Source organism: Oncorhynchus mykiss, chromosome 13 (assembly GCF_013265735.2).
Source record: "Oncorhynchus mykiss isolate Arlee chromosome 13, USDA_OmykA_1.1, whole genome shotgun sequence".
NCBI lineage: Eukaryota > Metazoa > Chordata > Actinopteri > Salmoniformes > Salmonidae > Oncorhynchus > Oncorhynchus mykiss.
The window spans coordinates 18,892,681-18,913,830 of NC_048577.1; the positions used below are offsets into that span (position 1 = coordinate 18,892,681).

General features: G+C 43.3%; 1 protein-coding gene across 2 annotated transcripts; it reads left to right on the forward strand.

The window, feature by feature from the left end:
* The first annotated feature begins 4,288 nt into the window (after positions 1-4,288).
* LOC110485816 (CD276 antigen homolog) lies at positions 4,289-21,150 on the forward strand. Of its 2 annotated transcripts, XM_036940484.1 has the most exons (8): positions 4,289-4,439; positions 6,294-6,376; positions 6,568-6,897; positions 7,614-7,934; positions 9,545-9,670; positions 10,819-10,872; positions 12,557-12,604; positions 18,117-21,150. In XM_036940484.1, the coding sequence occupies exons 2-8, from the start codon at positions 6,304-6,306 to the stop codon at positions 18,158-18,160; spliced, it is 996 nt and encodes a 331-aa protein (XP_036796379.1). In that variant the 5' UTR covers positions 4,289-4,439; positions 6,294-6,303; the 3' UTR covers positions 18,161-21,150. The 2 variants fall into 2 exon arrangements, with proteins under 2 accessions (XP_036796379.1, XP_036796380.1); XM_036940485.1 differs by lacking the exon at positions 10,819-10,872.

A 21,150-nucleotide genomic window follows, 5' to 3' on the forward strand; every position in this document is an offset into this window, starting at 1 on the left:
GGGGCCGCCAGTCAGCCAGGGGCCGCCAGTGCCGCCAGTCAGCCAGGGGCCGCTAGAGCCCCTCCGCCCGGAGCAGCTGTCCCTCTGTCCCGAGCAGCTGTCCCTCTGTCCCGAGCAGCTGTCCCTCTGTCCCGAGCAGCTGTCCCTCTGTCCCGAGCAGCTGTCCCTCTGTCCCGAGCTGTCTCTTAGGAGGGTCACCTATCTAGGGACGCTAAGGAGGTGGACAAAGACTATTATGGAGTGGGGTCCACGTCCAGCGCCAGAGCCGCCTCCGCGGACAGATGCCCACCCAGACCCTCCCCTATAGGTTCAGGTTTTGCGGCCGGAGTCCGCACCTTGGGGGGGGGGTACTGTCACACCCTGACCATAGTTTGCTTTGTATATTTCTATGTTGTGGTTGGTCAGGGTGTGATCTGAGTGGGCATTCTATGTTTCATGTCTAGTTTGTCTAGTTCTATGTTCGGCCTGATATGGTTCTCAATCAGAGGCAGGTGTTCGTCATTGTCTCTGATTGGGAACCATATTTAGGTAGCCTGGGTTTCACTGTGTGTTTGTGGGTGATTGTTCCTGTCTTTGTGTAGTATTCACCAGATAGGCTGTTTTGAGTTCTCACGTTTCTTGTTTTCGTTAGTTTGTTCATGTATAGTGTCTTCATTAAATTACAATGAACAACCACCACGCTGCGTTTTGGTCCGCCTCAACTTCACAACAAGAGAATCGTTACAGTTAGAGCTTATGTGACGGCCCTTCATAAATCCTGTTTGAGTCTAATTTATAATGGTATCTATTAATTTCTTTAATCTTTTGGCATAAACCAGAGCAATCCATTTGTAATCAACATTTAATAAAGTAATTGGTCTACAATTGTCAATGAGAGAAGGGTATTTATCGGGCTTCGGAATCAGTGAAATAAAGCCCTGTTTCATAGTGGAGACCATTTCCCCATTTCTAATGCAATCTTGAAACATATTGAAAATCCTATCTTCTAGTAACCCCCAAAACTGTCTATAGAATTCAACTGACAGGCCATCAGGGCCAGGTGATTTCCCTTTTTTTAACTTGAATTCAGAGCCTCTAATTTCTCCAATTGACACAGGTGAATCGCAAACTGAGTGGAAAACATTCTCAATTACAGGTACATAACTCTGAATGTGGCAAATGTAGCTTTCACAACCATCTTCCTGAAATTGAGAGCTGTAAAGGTTTTCATAAAAGGAATTGACAAATGATGATATTGTCATGGGATCTTAGCATAAAACCTCGTTAATTTGGAGTGCAATTATAGATTTTCTTTTGTAGTTTCTCTTTTCAAGTGAAAAAAAGTAACTAGTGTTTCTTTCCCCCTCTTCAATCCATTTTGCTCTTGACCTTACAAAGGCGTCCTTTGCCAGATCCGTGTAAGTCTGTTCTAATTCTAGGTGTAAAGACCTGAACACAGACTCCTCTTCTTCAGATAGATTATCTTTCTTGAGAAAACTGTCAAGATTGCTCATCATCTCCTTTTCTCTAAGGTTCTTTAATCGCATCAGCTCTTTGGAGCGTTTAATGGCTACCACTCTGACTTTATATTTGAAAAATTCCCATCTACTTCCATGACCCAAGTCTTTTCTTGCAAAAATATATTTAACTAATGATTTGATGTTTTCAATGAGAGTAGTATCTTTAAGAAGTGTGTTGTTTCATTTCCAATATCCTCGAGTACCTTTTGATTTTTTAGTAGCTTGTAAATTCAGGGAAATCAAGTAACGATCAGAAAAGGGAGCCAACTGATGATCTACATCTACAACAAATTGTAACAAAAAAGGGGAAATTAGGAATAAATCTATTCTAGATTTATGTGACATAGTTTTGTTGGTCCAGATATAACCCTTAGCATCCGGATTGAAATAACGCCAGGCATCCTCAACACAGAGATCCTTGCATAATGTAATGATAATGTTACTATTTTGAGGGTTTTTACTCGTTCTAGGAAGAAAACGATCAGCAGATGCATCAGGTGTTTCATTCAAATCCCTTGAAATAATTAGAAAGGCCTCTGAGTATTTGTTGCGTAAATCCTGTACTTTCCTGGTAAATTGGGTAAAAAGGGTCTTATTAGAGCATGTGAGTTATGTCCGTATACATTACACATGATGAAAATAGCATTGTCAAATTTAACAGTTAGTATGACCCATCTGCCGTCTTGTGAAGATGGGGATTCTTGAATGTCACCTTTAAACTTGTGAATAAGTGTCAAAACACCAGCAGAATGATTTGATCCATGACTGAAACAGGCCATATCTCCACATTGTGCTTTCCAAAATTTCAAATCACTTTCACCCGAATGAGTTTCCTGAAGAAGGACAAAATCTGAGTCACTGCGTTTACAGTATAAAAATAAAGCTCTCCTTTTTGTTGGATTTCTCAAACCCCTAGCATTCAGACTAACAATATTGAGTGAATTGAAAACGAACTCCTGCATTAAAAAAGAAAGAACACAAATTAGACAACCAGTATTAATGTGAACAATAAAACAAACAGTGAACCTTGAGAGGATTACTCCGACGGAAAACTACGCTCAGCTGAGGCAGCGGTGGTTAACAGAATAACAAATCTATTTACTTCCTATTCTTAGGCAAGTGTTCATCAGTTGTAGTTAGAATGGTATGTTTATTCGTGGCAGTACATTAACTGTACTCATGGTAGTACTCACAGTTCCAATTTGGTTACCCAGTAATCATTCTTCCTTCGATAAACGCGTGTGGGCCCTTGAACCCCGCCTTCTTTCCTTCTTGTCGCGCCTTCTTGTCGCGCCTTCTGTATAAGCGGCCACATGGAGCCACTTTTCCCAGGATATTAATGACTACTTCGCTAATATCCTCTCCCTCTACCCCTTTTATACCTTGGATTACTTGGATTCCACCTGCGAGAGTTCCTCTGAAGTTCAGCTACATTCTCACACAGCTCATTATTTTTGGATTTCATTTTCTTATCTTTTCTTTTTCCTTGTTCTCGCTCACAGTTTTGTGTAGTTGATTGACAGTTTATGACAGATTATCGATCTTCTTTGATGTTTCTTCTGTAGCCCGCTCTATGATGGACACGTTGGGAGAGCGTGGCGTCTTGTTGTTTTGTTGTGCCATTCAGCCCCATAGAGCCCAACAGTGGAGGTGTCCATAAAACCTAGCGGTCAAGAAGGGAAATGGTTCCAATCGTTTTCCACAAATCATTTTTCCCACAGTGGATTTTTAGAAACACTTAAAATAAGGGCTGTGTTTCGTGTAGGTTTACCCTGGCGTGACATTTTGATAACCATGTAAGTCTCTCTCAGACATGTGACAAGCTGTGACAGTGATATTCAATGTTGAAGAAATGTTCATTTCATCACAGAAACAGATACATTAATTACAATACATGACTGAGTGACTAAGGCAACCACTTTCATTTTTAAATTTTTTTTGAATAAAATGTAGTTTAAATTACTTATCCACATACCAGTAAATCATCAACCTATAGTCATTTACAAATAATTGTACTTTTTTTACAAGCATTATTTGCGTATTTGTGTAGGCCCACTTGATCTGGACCCAAGGCTGCTCAATACCCTTCCTGGTCTCCTTCCCAATGAGGAGGATGGGTTCTATAACCAAGTTCATGCAGCACCTGCACTTGAAACACCAATGTTAACACACTACATTTCTGACCTTTACAGAAAATTCAAAAGTCAACCAGTGTTTGGATGAATTGGCTCTAGAACAGTATTCTCCAACTGTAGGGCTACACAATCACCCATCGGTCCAATGATGACAAAGTTAATTTAATGCTGTCCATCCGCCATTTGTTCAATTAAATAATTGAAGGCCCCCCAGTCCATGAATTCTGCTACTCCATGATGTCCCCTAGTCCCGACGTGACGATGCTATCCCCTTGCCTGATAGACCCACCTCCTCTCTGCTTTCTTCGTGTCAAAGTAGAAGTCCTGCATGTGCGGAGGCATATGTGCACAAACGATAACTTGTGGGGGACATTTATTTTCACATGAGAAAAGCAAAGGAACTGGGTCTAGGCAGGTAGCCAAGTGGTTAAGCGCGTTGGGCTAGTAACCGAAAGGTTGCTGGTTCGAAATCCTGAGCCAACTAGGTGAAACATCTCTTGAGCAAGGCACTTAACCCTAAGTGGTCCTGTACATTTGACAAATTATTAAAATGTCTAAAACAGACCTTTGTTTGAATGTTTAATCATTTGTTATTTTGGATATTTTATATAAATTCACTAAGGTATAAGGACCAACCCTCTCCTGAACCGTCACCTTGCCGCTGTTGAGAGGTTTGCGTACTGCAATGACCATAAAACGACCAATGCGTCAAATCGAAACCGAAAGTTTAGACAGCCTGTCAGTGTAATCTTTAATCAGATTCACTCTAACCTTCCACACTGTAACAACCTGAAGCATTTGTGCGGTAAGATTTTAACGTTTTCCGTGTCTCTAGCCTAGCTTCTCTTTATATTATTTAAAGTTTATTAATTGTTGACCATATTGCTTTACAGGTGTGCGTTTACCGATTAAAAAAAGAGCCGGCCAATTGGCTCCATGATTTGCATACTGCGATTATTGATTTTTGAGCTCAAATTTAATGCAGATAGGTTACAAAATAATTATCGAAAGAGGGTGAATCTTCACTGCAGAAACAATAAATAAAGGGGAGATTGTGAATCTGGTCCATGCTCATGTTTGCTGTGTGTTAAAAAAAAACGTAATATTCCATATTTGGCCAGGTAACATTTTTTCTGAACGCGCATTTCACGATCTGAAAAAATGATAGCCTTCATTTGAGCTTTAGGTTGAAGATTAGCATTTTCTTTCATGGTTCTATGTACATTTTTAAACATTTTGAGAGAAGAACCGTTTGGGAACCCAATGAGCCTTCTCTTTTAAGTGAACAGAGCCAAATGAGCCGGCACCCCGAAAAGACTCAGAATGCCCATTATAGTACAGACGTCAATTCAACGTCAATGTTGGTTCAACATAATTTCATTTAAAGGACGTGGAAACAACGTTATTTCAACCAGTGTGTGCCCATTGCCAGTGGGTGTCTATTTGCATCGCAAAACTATGTATATTTGCCCAGTGAAAAGTCTGAGTGCTGCATTTCCAAGCAGGTTATGTTTAATTTTGTATATCAAACATTTTGGAGCTTTCTCTACATGTATACTATATGGAAGTGTTTGTTTGTTTTTGGCTTCAAACCACAATCAAGTTAAGTGCTAAGTTCATGGGCTAAGTTGTACTGGCAGAACTTCCTTCTCATTTACTTCCCCCTAAAGTGAAGTGTAATGGGATTCTACGACAACGAGTGTGCTAAATAACAAATTGAAGAGGGGGATATTGCACATTTGTCCCTTGATTATTGCATACATTTTTGCATCTGTAGGCCTATTTCATGCATCTTTCAATTAAAGGTCCCTCCAGAAGCCCTCACTAGGGAGCCCCAAAAAACGCCCTTATTCTTCCATTGCAGCTGTTTAGTCCTTTGGGCATTGTGTAGCTGCATTGGCTCTAGAAACACTGAGGATTTTATGGGGGAGAATAACTCCAACAGCTTTAGTGGCCACTTGAATGAATTTAACAGTACTGTCATCTCCCACACAATTGTTTCCTTAATAATAGAATGTGTTTCCTTCAGTGAGTGTTATGCTCTTTTGTCTATTTGTATAATGTTCACATTTTGTTGCATTTCTCTGTCAAGGAAATAGTTGAAACAGACATGTTGACAGTCCAGATGGGAGGTGACCAGTAGATAGGCAACACCGTCAACTGTCCCCTATTTAGCTATGTTAGGCCTTCATTCACAATGTACTTAGTTAAGACCTATTCACCACTTTACTTTTAGTCAAATTGGATTTGTTTCTGTTAGCCACTGTTTTATTTTTATTTTCGGAGAACAGTCCAGAGGCACTTTGTGAGCGACAGGCAGTCTATAGACTTACCTCTGATGGATTCTGGGTTCTAACTCCTGGACTTGGGATAGGGTTAATTATCAGGTATCCTATTGAAATATTGAGTGCTTAGGTTTAGAGGGTCTACACCAGAAGTTAATGGTTATCTGTAGGAGGAAGGTATATGGTGGGTGCAATGAAGCTTGGAATGTACTGAGTGTAGGGAAAACAATCGTATGTGGCAGACATTAATAAGGGGGGAGAGTCGTGGATTAGTGATGAAGGGGGTCGAGTTCAGTTACTCTGATAATTAAAACCTAACACCTCATACTGCTGTGACAAGTGTTGTCATTGTACATTTCTCTCTTCCTACTCAGGAATCCAAAGATGACCTCAGCTACCACCTTCCTGTTTTTTGCGATCCATTTAGCCTGTATCAGAGCTGGAAATTCCTCTGAGAGTAAGTTGTGCCATGACTGCCATAATAATGGTTGTAAAATGTTATATACAAAAATGTATTTATTATTTTCAGCTGATTGTTAACTAAAAGTTCGATAAGATTGGTCACATTATGATAAAACTGACTACTATACTAGTAATTCTGTCTTGTATTATTGTCAATTTGTCTCTGTCATGATATTTTACTCACAGAATTTATCAAACTGGAGTGTAAAGAAGAATACCATGGGGTTTATGGTCAGCAGTCATTGCTGCAGTGTATTGTCAAAGCTGTTGAGAACGTGACCATCTTGACCGTGACCTGGAAGAGGATGGAAGCTGATCCTCTTTTGTTGGAATACCATAAAGATACATCTAACCTAACACCTGGATTTACATTTGCTGAGCCATCCTGGAACAAGGATAATATGAATGTGTCCTTGTTGTTGACAAAGACCAAGATGGCCGACAAGGGGGTGTATGAATGCATGGTGACCACAGACCGTGGTGATGATACAGCTACAACCAGCCTCAGTGTCACAGGTGAGTCCTGTACTGTCTACAGTTCAACCAAGTGTGATTATAAAAAGATAAGCACCTTTCAGCACCGGTTCATGAAAGGAGAAAACTGAACAGATATTCAGCCTCTCTTGGAGGTCAATATAAGAATAGAATACAACAGCTTTTTAAATGTGTCTCAGCTCATAACACCCTTCATCAGGGTGTTATGATGCCCACATGCCGAAATGTGTTTAAATGAAGTTCTATTCAACTTCCGTTGTTGTCACACACACACACACACACACACACACATACAGTTATGATACAAAGTTGATGTTTGGAAAGGATGTTTATTCTGGAATATGTTCAGGGGGAGTTCAGATCTATTTTTTGGTAGGAGCCTGAGTTACTTTCTGTTTCAGAATGACAGTGCTCAAATGGCACAGAGTAGTACCAGTGGGAATGTCCACAACTAGCCTCCATAATGTAATTCTACCCACGATATGCAATCAGTGTTTACACAATAGGCCTAGTGTACACAGACTACATTAGAACGTGTGTTAGAGATAGAAGAAATGTCTTTCCAGTTTATTAAAAATCACTCCTCCAGTAATCTCATTCCAAGTTATAACCCTCGGATGGACGTTGAAAAGGTGCAAAGTCTGTCTTAACGATGTTTACCCGCTGACGTTGTATAACTAACTACTGGTGTAGCAAATATCACCCACATGTATGATAGATTTCTCTCTCTCTTCCAGCTAAGTACATAACTCCAACCATGAGCTCCATCCCTGAGACCAACATCAAAGAGAACACAGATGTGACCATTTTCTGCAACTCTACAGGCGGGCAACAGACAGGGTTGATCTGGTGGTTTGACCAGGATGGCTACAATTGGACGCGCAGGGCTGAACTGGTGGCCAAAGAGACTGACGATGGACTGTTTAGCCTCTCCAGTAAATTCATAGTGCTGAAGGCTACATCCAGTTACACAAACTACACGTGCAAAGTGCTCAATGTCAATGGTGCCGTGGAGGGGAAGGCGTCATTTGTGATCCAGTTAGCGCCGCAAGTCTCAGGTACGTGCTGCCGTGCCTGCTACCTATGGGTATGAATATGTTGGTGATGTCACCCTTTGTAAAAGCAGAGTCAGGTCCAAAACATTCCAGTCTCTCGTATTCCCTCATCCTGACCCTGATAATTGTAAACAATTCAGCCTCAATCAAGTCTACATTTATTAGTATAGGCCTTTTTTATGATGTCTTTATCATGTGCGAGCACAATAAAAGTCAGCCTTATAATGAGAGAACAACATGTCACTGAGGAGTGGAGTAGGTCAGGCCGTAAAATGCTCCTCAATCTGACTGAACATCTTCCTTGAAACTGGAAAAAAGGAAAATGCTTGTGTTGGTTTGGGTAAGAAACAACAGAGAGCAATAGTAATGGCATATTTTTGTAGGCACTAACTCCCCCAATGGTTTGTTGGACAAAGCCTATGGGGAAAATGAGTTTCTCTAGGGTTTTTGGATAAAGGCCAAAAATAAGGTCTGTGGTAAACATAGGCTTAGGAGATTTTATACGTTTAGTTCTACGAGATAAATCTTCGTCAGTTAACATAACTTTTTGTGAATTTCGAAGCCTTTATGTCATTTAGTAAAGCACATAAAGGCTTCATAATTCATAAAGGTCATGTTGCCCTGACTGATATTATCTCATAGAACAAAATGTATAAAATCTCCTAAACCTGTGTTAACCTCAGACCTTATTTTCGGCGTTTATCTCAAAACCGTATTTTTCCCCCATGAATTTTCGCCATAGGAATGGCTGAACGAATCAAGAATAACTCATTTGCGGGTTTTAGGATTACAAGCCGGCAAGCTCTATTCATGCGTGTTTCAACAGGAATCCAGAAGCTCTTCGATGTTTGCTTAACCCAGTCTACTTGTCATCTGATGAGCCTATAGGAAATTACTAGGTTGATCTGATCCAATAGGTCTATAGAGAGGGAAGTAATGATAGTGGAGTTGTAACTACCTGCGCCAGTTGCAAATTAGAGCTCATAGTCCCCAATCTGTCTCTAATGCTCCCTCTTGTCACGATTCAGTGCAGTCATCATAATACCTTCTTACCAGAACATTCTGTCTCTGCAGTTGTTTTTCTCATCTCTGGCAGCCATTTTGAATATTCTTTCTGCTCTGCGGTCCTCCAGCTGTTGTTTTTTAGCCTGGCTGGGGATTTTACAAGACAAAGGATCCATCTAATGCCAAAACTAATTGTTCTTAGCAATGGGAAGTTAAGTAGCCCTTTCCTGCTGTCAATGACCAAAAGTGCCCTCTTTGGCCTCATGGGTGAAATGATTCTGAATATTTTTCAGAATTTCAAAACCAAATAAAGATTTTTATTTTTTATTTTTTAAACAAATTCGGTGTTTCTATGTCAAAAGGTTTTGTTGAATTTCAGTCTTCAAGATTTGTTTTAGACTAACAATCTCTCTGTGTGACCTTGATTTAGCCCACCGCAGTAAAAGGTTATTAAGACACATGCAGATTTGAACAGAGCTCAAGTCTGTGTGTGTGAAACGCCCTGACACTGACTTTGACCCAAGCACAACTAACCTTTTTCTCTTGACTTCATATCAATTGCCTATTTATTTTGTAACTCCCAATTTATGTCCATTTTGTATGTCCAGAAATGAACGCTGACAATTTGGATTCTGATTCCACCATCCACTGGCTAGCCCCGGTTGTAGTCATAGGATCTCTGGTCATTGGACTCCTTGCTGCGCTGCTGATATTTAAAAGGCGCTCCACCCAACGTAAGTACATGAATTGTCATACTCATACAGTAGAGACTGTTGTCTGTGTATAACTCCATTAACAAATATCACTACATGGAGCTTTGATCATGTATCTGATCATGTATATGTTTTTCATGCTAGCTTAGTGCTAGATTAACCTGCTTATTTATTTCACCTTTATTTAACCAGGTAGGCTAGTTGAGAACAAGTTCTCATTTACAACTGCGACCTGGCCAAGATAAAGCGTAGCAATTCGACACATACAACAACACAGAGTTACACATGGAATAAACAAAACATAGTCAACAATACAGTGGCCCTGTACAGTGGTCCTGCCTCTGCCAAGCCTACATGCTCTGGCAGCCATCCATTTTTTCCTTTGCATGGGGTATTACACAACTCAGCCAATCATTTAGAGTAGTCAAATCAGTGACATGTTGTGGCATGCTATTAACCATGAATAGCAGTATAGTTAATACTTAATCCAATCCATATTACTATTATAATATACACTTAGTATACCTGACATTAGGAACACCTTCCTATTATTAAGTTGCAAACCCCTTTTGCCCTCAGAACATCCTCATTTTGTCAGGGGATGAACTCTACAAGGTGTCGATAGCGTTATACAGGGATGCTGGCCCATGTAGACTCCAATGCTTCCCACAGTTGTGTCAAGTTGGCTGGTTGTCCTTCAGGTGGTGGACCATTCTTGATACACACAGGAAACTGATGAGCGTAGAAAAACCCAGTAGTGTTGCAGTTCTACAATTGCGCCTGGGACCTACTACCATACCCCGTTCAAAGGCACTAAAATCTTTTGTCTTGCCCATTCACCCTCGGAATGGCACACATACACAATCCATGTCTCAATTGTATCAAGGCTTAAACCCTTCTTAAAACGTGTGTCCTCCCCTTCATCTACACTGATTGAAGTGGATTTAACAAGTGACATCAATAAGGGATCATAGCTTTCACCTGGATTCACCTGGTCAGTCTATGTCATGGAAAGAGCAGGTGTCCTTGATGTTTTGTATACTCAGTGAATACTATTATAATAATACTATTATCTATTAATGGATTAAGCATTAACTACACTAGTAGGCTATTTATTGTTCATCAACATTACTTTTAGTTTAAAGATGATCTTTTTGGATTTCATTTAGGTTTTGTGTCATTTTTGAGAGGAGCTCGAAGGCAGTCCACCTTTCCGTTAATGAGTATGTCCTTCGATATTCACTATTTATTGAAATATTGAATATTTTATGTTTATTTGTCACTTTAGATTTATTCTTTCCCATCTTTCCTAGACAGTTCACAGAATACACTGTGCAAGCAATACATATACTTTATAATGACCAGCATCATATTTGGAATGATGTTTTATATTTTTGTTTTATACTTTTATAACTGTTATAAATTAGAACTTTTTATAATACTTTTATAGCTGTTATAAATTACAACAACACTCCATAATGCACTCACATAGCCTGAGTGCCAGTCTGTTTGGTCTATCATGCCAAATCCTTGTCACTCATTGTCATGCCTAACATTTTTGTCTTGACATTGAGCCATGGAGTTGGCAAGAGTAGGTCAAACAGATATTTGACCAGGCAAGCATTCACATGATTTTGGTTTGTGAAACTCGCCACTCAGCCTTGGACAGTAAAACTGGGGAACTGTGGCCACTCACCCGGAACACATGTCTGTCTGTTCTCACCCTTCCAAATCTCCTCACTAACCACATCCTCCATCAGTTCCTCTTTAGTGTTGCTTCAGAGGGGGATATTTTGTTTACATTGGGCCCTTATGTCTGATATGCTGTACATACAGTATCTGTCCATAAATGGGCCTGGTTTCTTGTCCCAGTCTGTCCCGGTATCTGTCCCTGTGTAATATCTGATATGCTGTACATACAGTATCTGTCCTATCAGTACAGGGCAGGAATGGGCCTGGTTTCTTGTCCCAGTCCGTCCCGGTATCTGTCCCTGTGTAATATCTGATATGCTGTACATACAGTATCTGTCCTATAAGTCTAGGGCAGGAATGGGCCTGGTTTCTTGTCCCAGTCCGTCCTGGTATCTGTCCCTGTGTAATATCTGATATGCTGTACATACAGTATCTGTCCTATAAGTCTAGGGCAGGAATGGGCCTGGTTTCTTGTCCCAGTCCGTCCTGGTATCTGTCCCTGTGTAATATCTGATATGCTGTATATACAGTATCTGTCCAGAAATGGGCCTGGTTTCTTGTCCCAGTCCGTCCTGGTATCTGTCCCTGTGTAATATCTGACATGCTGTACACACAGTATCTGTCCCTGTGTAATATCTGATATGCTGTACACACAGTATCTGTCCCTGTGTAATATCTGATATGCTGTACACACAGTATCTGTCCCTGTGTAATATCTGACATGCTGTACATACAGTATCTGTCCCTGTGTAATATCTGACATGCTGTACACACAGTATCTGTCTCAGCTTTCCTATTAAACATGACTATTATGGTGATTGAATGTAGGTCAAAGGGAAGTGTTTCATCCATCACAAGTGGAGTAGAAAATGGAGTGCGGATAATTACTAATTGTTTGCCAAACCAGTTGGCAACATGGGGAAATCTTAACAATTGACTCTCTCCTGTACTCATTTTGTTAGTTTAGCTGCATGGCTGTGGTGAAGGGAGATTATGTATTTGGGTCATACTATTATGTAATGCTGGGTGAAATATGGGCCTATCTGCACTGTGAGGGAAGGTTTGCTATCTTGACTAACTTTTCTCTTTCCGCCCGACTCTTAATTTCACTGAACTTTGAAGGAGGCAATGTTCCTCCGGAGATTTAAATGTTAGATGACATTCCTCCACAATATGTCACAGATCATATTCTGACTTAGCCTTTTTCTTTTTTAGGTGACCACCAACCAGATACCAGGCATGATGGAGATGTTGAGGCAGAAGGTACTGTGTCCATGTGTTCAATCTACAAATAATATATCTGTTACGGTGCGTGAATGAGGACCCAAAAGCGAATTAACTTAAACAGAGCTTCTTTAATTACCAAACATAGGTAGGCTCAGACGGACCGGCAGATTCCGACAGGACAGGACAAGGTTGCAGCAAACATGACGATAGTCTGGTTCAGGCATGACTAACACAAACAAACAAGAATCCGACAAGGACAGGAACAAAAACAGAGAGAGATATAGGGACCTAATCAGAGGGAAAAAGGGAACAGGTGGGAAACGGGGTGACGAGGTGGTTAGGAGGAGACAAGGCACAGCTGGTGGAAATTGGGGGAGAAAAGGTAACCTAACAACGACCAGCAGAGGGAGACAGGGTGAAGGGAAAGGACAGAGACAAGACACAACATGACAGTACATGACAGTACCCCCCCACTCACCGAGCGCCTCCTGGCGCACTCGAGGAGGAAACCTGGCGGCAACGGAGGAAATCCTCGATCAGCGCACGGTCCAGCACGTCCCGAGAGGGAACCCAACTCCTCTCCTCAGGACCGTACCCCTCCCAATCTACGAGGTACTGGTGACCACGGCCCCGAGGACGCATGTCCAAAATTCTACGGACCCTGTAGATGGGTGCGCCCTCGACAAGGATGGGGGGGGGGGGGGGAAGACGAGCGGGGGCGCGAAGGACGGGCTTGATGCAGGAGACATGGAAGACCGGGTGGACGCGACGAAGGTATCGCGGAAGAAGAAGTCGAACTGCGACAGGATTAATGACCCGAGAAATACGGAACGGACCAATGAACCGCGGGGTCAACTTGCGAGAAGCCGTCTTAAGGGGAAGGTTCTGAGTGGAGAGCCAAACTCTCTGACCGCGACAATATCTAGGACTCTTAGTTCTACGCTTATTAGCAGCCCTCACAGTCTGCGTCCTATAACGGCAAAGTGCAGACCTGACCCTCTTCCAGGTGCGCTCGCAACGTTGGACAAAAGCCTGAGCGGAGGGGACGCTGGACTCGGCGAACTGAGATGAGAACAGCGGAGGCTGGTACCCGAGGCTACTCTGAAAAGGAGATAGCCCGGTCGCAGACGAAGGAAGCGAGTTGTGGGCGTATTCTGCCCAGGGGAGCTGTTCTGACCAAGACGCAGGGTTGCGAAAAGAAAGACTGCGTAAGATGCGACCAATAGTCTGATTGGCCCGTTCTGCTTGACCGTTAGACTGGGGGTGAAAGCCGGAAGAGAGAATGACGGAAGCCCCAATCAAACGGCAAAACTCCCTCCAAAATTGAGACGTGAATTGCGGACCTCTGTCCGAAACGACGTCTGACGGAAGGCCATGAATTCTGAAAACATTCTCGATGATGATTTGTGCCGTCTCTTTAGCAGAAGGAAGCTTAGCAAGGGGAATGAAATGAGCCGCCTTAGAGAACCTATCGACAACCGTAAGAATAACAGTCTTCCCCGCTGACGAAGGCAGTCCGGTGACAAAATCTAAGGCGATGTGAGACCACGGTCGAGAGGGAATGGGAAGCGGCCTGAGACGGCCGGCAGGAGGAGAGTTACCGGACTTAGTCTGCGCGCAGACCGAACAAGCAGCCACGAAACGACGCGTGTCATGCTCCCGGGTGGGCCACCAAAAACGCTGGCGAATGGAAGCAAGCGTACCCCGAACGCCAGGGTGGCCGGCTAACTTGGCAGAGTGAGCCCACTGAAGAACGGCCAGACGAGTAGGAACGGGAACGAAAAGAAGGTTCCTAGGACAAGCGCGCGGCGACGGAGTGTGAGTGAGCGCTTGTTTTACCTGCCTCTCAATTCCCCAGACAGTCAACCCGACAACACGCCCCTCAGGGAGAATCCCCTCGGGGTCAGTGGAGGCTACTGAAGAACTGAAGAGACGAGACAAAGCATCAGGCTTGGTGTTCTTAGAGCCCGGACGATAAGAAATCACGAACTCGAAACGAGCGAAAAACAGCGCCCAACGCGCCTGACGCGCATTAAGTCGTTTGGCAGAACGGATGTACTCAAGGTTCCTATGGTCAGTCCAAACGACAAAAGGAACGGTCGCCCCCTCCAACCACTGTCGCCATTCGCCTAGGGCTAACCGGATGGCGAGCAGTTCGCGGTTACCCACATCATAGTTACGTTCCGACGGCGACAGGCGATGAGAAAAATACGCGCATGGGTGGACCTTGTCGTCAGAGAGGGAGCGCTGAGAAAGAATGGCTCCCACGCCCACCTCTGACGCGTCAACCTCGACAACAAACTGTCTAGAGACGTCAGGTGTAACAAGGATAGGAGCGGATGTAAAACGATTCTTGAGGAGATCAAAAGCTCCCTGGGCGGAAACGGACCACTCAAAGCACGTCTTGACAGAAGTAAGGGCTGTGAGAGGAGCTGCCACCTGACCGAAATTACGGATGAAACGACGATAGAAGTTCGCGAAGCCGAGAAAGCGCTGCAGCTCGACGCGTGACTTAGGGACGGGCCAATCAATGACAGCTTGGACTTTAGCGGGATCCATCTTAATGCCTTCAGCGGAAATAACAGAACCGAGAAATGTGACAAAAAAAGTCACTTCTCAGCCTTCACAAAAAGACAATTCTCTAAAAGGCGCTGGAGGACACGTCGAACGTGCTGAACATGAATCTGGAGTGACGGTGAAAAAATCAGGATATCGTCAAGGTAAACGAAAACAAAGATGTTCAGCATGTCTCTCAGGACATCATTGACTAATGCCTGAAAGACAGCTGGAGCGTTAGCGAGGCCGAAAGGAAGAACCCGGTATTCAAAGTGCCCTAACGGAGTGTTAAACGCCGTCTTCCACTCGTCCCCCTCCCTGATGCGCACGAGATGGTAAGCGTTACGAAGGTCCAACTTAGTGAAAAACCTGGCTCCCTGCAGGATCTCGAAGGCTGAAGACATAAGAGGAAGCGGATAACGATTCTTCACTGTTATGTCATTCAGCCCTCGATAATCTATGCAGGGACGCAGAGACCCGTCCTTCTTCTTGACAAAAAAAAACCCCGCTCCGGCGGGAGAGGAGGAGGGGACTATGGTACCGGCGTCAAGAGCTACAGACAAATAATCTTCGAGAGCCTTACGTTCGGGAGCCGACAGAGAGTATAGTCTACCCCGGGGGGGAGTGGTTCCCGGAAGGAGATCAATACTACAATCATACGACCGGTGTGGAGGAAGAGAGGTGGCCCTGGACCGACTGAACACCGTGCGCAGATCGTGATATTCCTCCGGCACCCCTGTCAAATCACCAGGCTCCTCCTGTGAAGAAGAGACAGAGGAAACAGGAGGGATAGCAGACATTAAACATTTCACATGACAAGAGACGTTCCAGGAGAGGATAGAATTACTAGACCAATTAATGGAAGGATTATGACAAACTAGCCAGGGATGGCCCAAAACAACAGGTGTAAAAGGTGAACGAAAAATTAAAAAAGAAATGGTTTCACTATGATTACCAGAAACAGTGAGGGTTAAAGGTAGCGTCTCACGCTGAATCCTGGGGAGAGGACTACCATCCAGGGCGAACAAGGCCGTGGGCTCCTTTAACTGTCTGAGAGGAATGTCATGTTCCCGAGCCCAGGTCTCGTCCATAAAACAGCCCTCCGCCCCAGAGTCTATTAAGGCACTGCAGGAAGCTGACGAACCGGTCCAGCGTAGATGGACCGACAAGGTAGTGCAGGATCTTGAAGGAGAGACAGGAGTAGTAGCGCTCACCAGTAGCCCTCCGCTTACTGACGAGCTCTGGCCTTTTACTGGACATGAAGTGACAAAATGACCAGCGGAACCGCAATAGAGACAGAGGCGGTTGGTGATTCTCCGTTCCCTCTCCTTAGTCGAGATGCGGATACCTCCCAGCTGCATGGGCTCAGCACCCGAGCCGGCAGAGGAAGATGGTAGTGATGCGGAGAGGGGGGCGACGGAGAGCGCGAGCTCCTTTCCACGAGCTCGGTGACGAAGATCAACCCGTCGCTCAATGCGAATAGCGAGTTCAATCAAGGAATCCACGCTGGAAGGAACCTCCCGGGAGAGAATCTCATCCTTTACCTCTGCGCGGAGACCCTCCAGAAGACGAGCGAGCAAGGCCGGCTCGTTCCAGCCACTGGAGACAGCAAGAGTGCGAAACTCAATAGAGTAGTCTGTTATGGATCGATTGCCTTGACATAGGGAAGACAGGGCCCTGGAAGCCTCCTCCCCAAAAACAGATCGATCAAAAACCCGTATCATCTCCTCCTTAAAGTCCTGATACTGGTTAGTACACTCAGCCCTTGCCTCCCAGATTGCCGTGCCCCACTCACGAGCCCGTCCAATAAGGAGAGATATGACGTAGGCGACACGAGCAGTGCTCCTGGAGTAAGTGTTGGGCTGGAGAGAAAACACAATATCACACTGGGTGAGGAACGAGCGGCATTCAGTGGGCTCCCCAGAGTAACACGGCGGGTTATTGATTCTGGGCTCCGGAGATTCGAAAGCCCTGGAAGTGGCCGGTGGATCGAGGCGGAGATGGTGAACCTGTTCTGTGAGGTTGGAGACTTGGGTGGCCAGGGTCTCAACGGCATGTCGAGCAGCAGACACTTCCTGCTCGTGTCTGCCTAGCATCGCTCCCTGGATCCCGACGGCTGAGTGGAGAGGATCCGAAGTCGCTGGGTCCATTCTTGGTCGGATTCTTCTGTTACGGTGCGTGAATGAGGACCCAAAAGCGAATTAACTTAAACAGAGCTTCTTTAATTACCAAACATAGGTAGGCTCAGACGGACCGGCAGATTCCGACAGGACAGGACAAGGTTGCAGCAAACATGACGATAGTCTGGTTCAGGCATGACTAACACAAACAAACAAGAATCCGACAAGGACAGGAACAAAAACAGAGAGAGATATAGGGACCTAATCAGAGGGAAAAAGGGAACAGGTGGGAAACGGGGTGACGAGGTGGTTAGGAGGAGACAAGGCACAGCTGGTGGAAATTGGGGGAGAAAAGGTAACCTAACAACGACCAGCAGAGGGAGACAGGGTGAAGGGAAAGGACAGAGACAAGACACAACATGACAGTACATGACAATATCTATATTTATATTGTACATGTACAATGAACATATCTGTCTAAAATATATTGTATTTTCTATTCAGCATCAAGGTTTCTTAGGGGACATGATTTTTTAAATGATTGATTGTCCTGTAGTTAACCTTGTGGTTATCTTGTAGTTTACATGCTGCTTGTGCTCCTTGTAATGATTAATGAAAAGTCTCTCCTGTTTTTACTTTCTATTGTGTAACATTATGCTCTTTCTTTCTTTCTTTCTCTCTCTCTCTCTCTCTCTCTCTCTCTCTCTCTCTCTCTCTCTCTCTCTCTCTCTCTCTCTCTCTCTCTCACCTTCTCTGTCTGTCTATCGGTTCTCTTTTTCTTTCACTCTCTTTCACTCTCTTTCCCTCCCTCCCTCCCTCCCTCCCTCCCTCCCTCCCTCCCTCCCTCCCTCCCTCCATCTCCCTCTGTCCAGGTCTAAACAGTGACAGTCCACAGGACCAGCGTGACAGTCTCTAGTAAATTATTCGTTAACTGGCAGTCTCTGGAAGGGAATGTTTCCTTCAATAAGGAAACAGTCTCTTCCGATAAATGAGGGGCTTGTCACCATCACTGTCTTTTGATGGACTGTTTCCTGTTAAGTGTCCGATGACAGTCACTTTGGCACTCAGGTCATTCTGATTGAGGCATCTGTTTCTTCATAATCTACTGATGATGGCAGCCTTTAAGGTCTGTGGTTGATTACAAATGATATGTAACTGCCCTCTATATCAATGTTTCTATACAGGGTTGCCATGGTGTCATAATGCCATGGTGTCATAATGCTTCAATAAGGAAACAGTCCCTTCCGATCAATAAGGGGCTTGTCACCATCACTGTGTCATCACGGTGTCATAATGCTCTAGATTCTACCACTGCAGAACATTGGTATACTGTAATACCAGGTAATCTAATCAATGTACACACTGTACTACAAGGTGCATGGTTTAACATTCCACGTTTCCTATACTGTAGATTCTACCACAGTGGTTGTTATTACTATACTGTAACACCAGACCATCTAATCACTACAACTTTACACACGGTTCTATACTAAGGTTGTGCGAACATTCAAAAACAGCACTTTTCTGAAAACATGTAGTAAAACTGGTTTCCCTTCTGAAAGAGGGTTTCGCAAGACTGTACAACAACCACTCTTATAACCAAAAGCCAGCCTGTTGCTCCTACCACAGAGGATTTGTTTGTGGCCTTCCTCTTACTCCTTTCTTCTTGTCTTGTGCCACCTGCTGGTGGACAATTCAGGTCTATATTTATATAGATACTAGCCTTTAAACACTGTGGTTGATGACTTTAACAGTCTCTGTTTGAAAGCCTAACATGATTGGTTCTGTACAGCAGGGTTCCCCAACTGGCTGTCCACGGGTCAAATTGGTTTTATTTCCCCCCCCCCCCAAGTTTTCATAAATGAACTATAAAAACACTAGGAAATCAGCTCCAAGTTATTTTAATTTAAGAAGTCTGTTCCCAAGTATTCCTATGCAGAATAGAGAGACACGTGATCATATAGAAATGTAAGCAAGGTTTGAAATGATTCTGTTCTAGTCAAACATGATATATTTTTGTGCTTCTTGCGTTTAATTTGCAGTCTACACATTTTTTGTAATTATGTCCCCCCCCCCGACTCAGGAAAAAAAAATCGGCCCACGGCTGAATCTAGTTGATGATCCCTGCGGTATGGGGTTGCCATAGTGTCAGTATACTGTAGATTCTACCAGTATGATTGTTAAAACTGTACTCTTAACACCAAGCCATCTAATCCTTGTAACGTTTCACACTACACTAGAAGGTTCATGAGCAATGTTTCTTCTAATTTTTTTCATCACTGAGCAAACTTCAGTTCCGCTGAGCGCAAACTTAAACGTTGTGAAAATTCTGTCCCACTTCCGAACACTGAGGCTGTACCCACTTTTAAGTTAGTTTTAATAGTGGTCAAGTTGGCTACTGTGGCTATTTGATCATAATGTAGGCCTACCAGAGTGGTCTACCATCAAAAACAATGGAACAAATGCCTCCTATAACATTTGAACACGGAAATAGCTGTTCTATCATTCAGCCTACAGTATCAGCCACTGTGTGGTGTTCAATGTAGGGCTGCATTCAATGAAACTTTTGAAGAAAACATGCCAGGCTTGACATGAACCTGATTCTCCACTTGTCCTTCAGACAAGGAGGTGACTGACAATGTTGCTGTGTTGTTTGTTTACGCATGTACAAAGCACTTTCCCCAAAAAAATATGAAGTAAACTGGTTTCGCCTCTGAAAAGACGGTTCTGGTAGATACTCTACTTTGATTCTGCTCCAATGTGTATGTGAAGAAATGCTAGGCTAAATATAAATAGTACATCACTTTTGACTAGAAGGAAATCAGGGAGCCATTTTGAATTCAACCTTTGACTTGACTTTGTGTCACCTCTGGAACGTATTGTAACATTAACCCAACCTTGTTACCAGCAGCCAGCCTGTTGCTTCAACAGTTCTACCCCAGCAGTTTCTTTTGATTTCTCCTTCCTTTTTTTCACCTGGTGGTTGATTATGAAAAATGTGGGAAAACATTTAGAAAACCTTTTGTGGGGCAGCAATTGTCTTCTATTTACATAATGATTGTTTCAGTTCCCATGATGTTTTACTGCTATCATGCTGCTGTTGATGGCATTGCAAATCGACTTGAGAAATCTGTTGTTGTATTGTGGCAACTTGAGGTGAACGCTGTCCACAACAAGACTACACCTCCCACAATTCCTTCCAACTCCTCGACCGTGTCTGTTCCTTCTTACTTAAAGTGCACACTTGGCAGTTGTCGCTGTAGATACAGATATGATGAACCTATTTCTACGCCAGTCAGCATGGAACTAGCCAGGGCTCTTCCACAGAAGGCTGGACTTTGATCTTTTTTGTTGTTGTTGATTTTGGCTCTGATCTACTATGGTGGCTTGAGATGTTTGTGCGTCAAGTTATGATTATTTCCCAATTCAAACAAAAAATAAGACATGTTATTTCGTAGTGTAAGAGGTCAAAATGAGAGAGGAATCCTGTCTATATATGAAGTGATTATCAAGTGATTTGTTAATACGTTTTTTTTAAAAAAGTCAACTTCCTGTTTTCAGCACATAGATATGCCTGCTTGAGGCCTGCTCTGCATCTAACCCCATATAACAGACTTTGTTATTGCTACATTTGGTATGTTTTTATATGTGACTTTGTTTGTTATGAATACATCATTGAGATGAAAGCTTTTTTACTTTGTCCAGATATAACATGTAAATAATCTATTGTATAGAATGTCCGGGTATATTTTGCACTGTGAAATTCCTGTTCAGATCCTGCACCTTGATACTGTTCATTCAATATAGGACAGTGAGAAAGTTGTTACACTGAACGTTTTGTAAATACTTTCACTTGTTGTTTTTTAAATACTACCATCTTTAAACAAATAAAAAATCATAATTGTT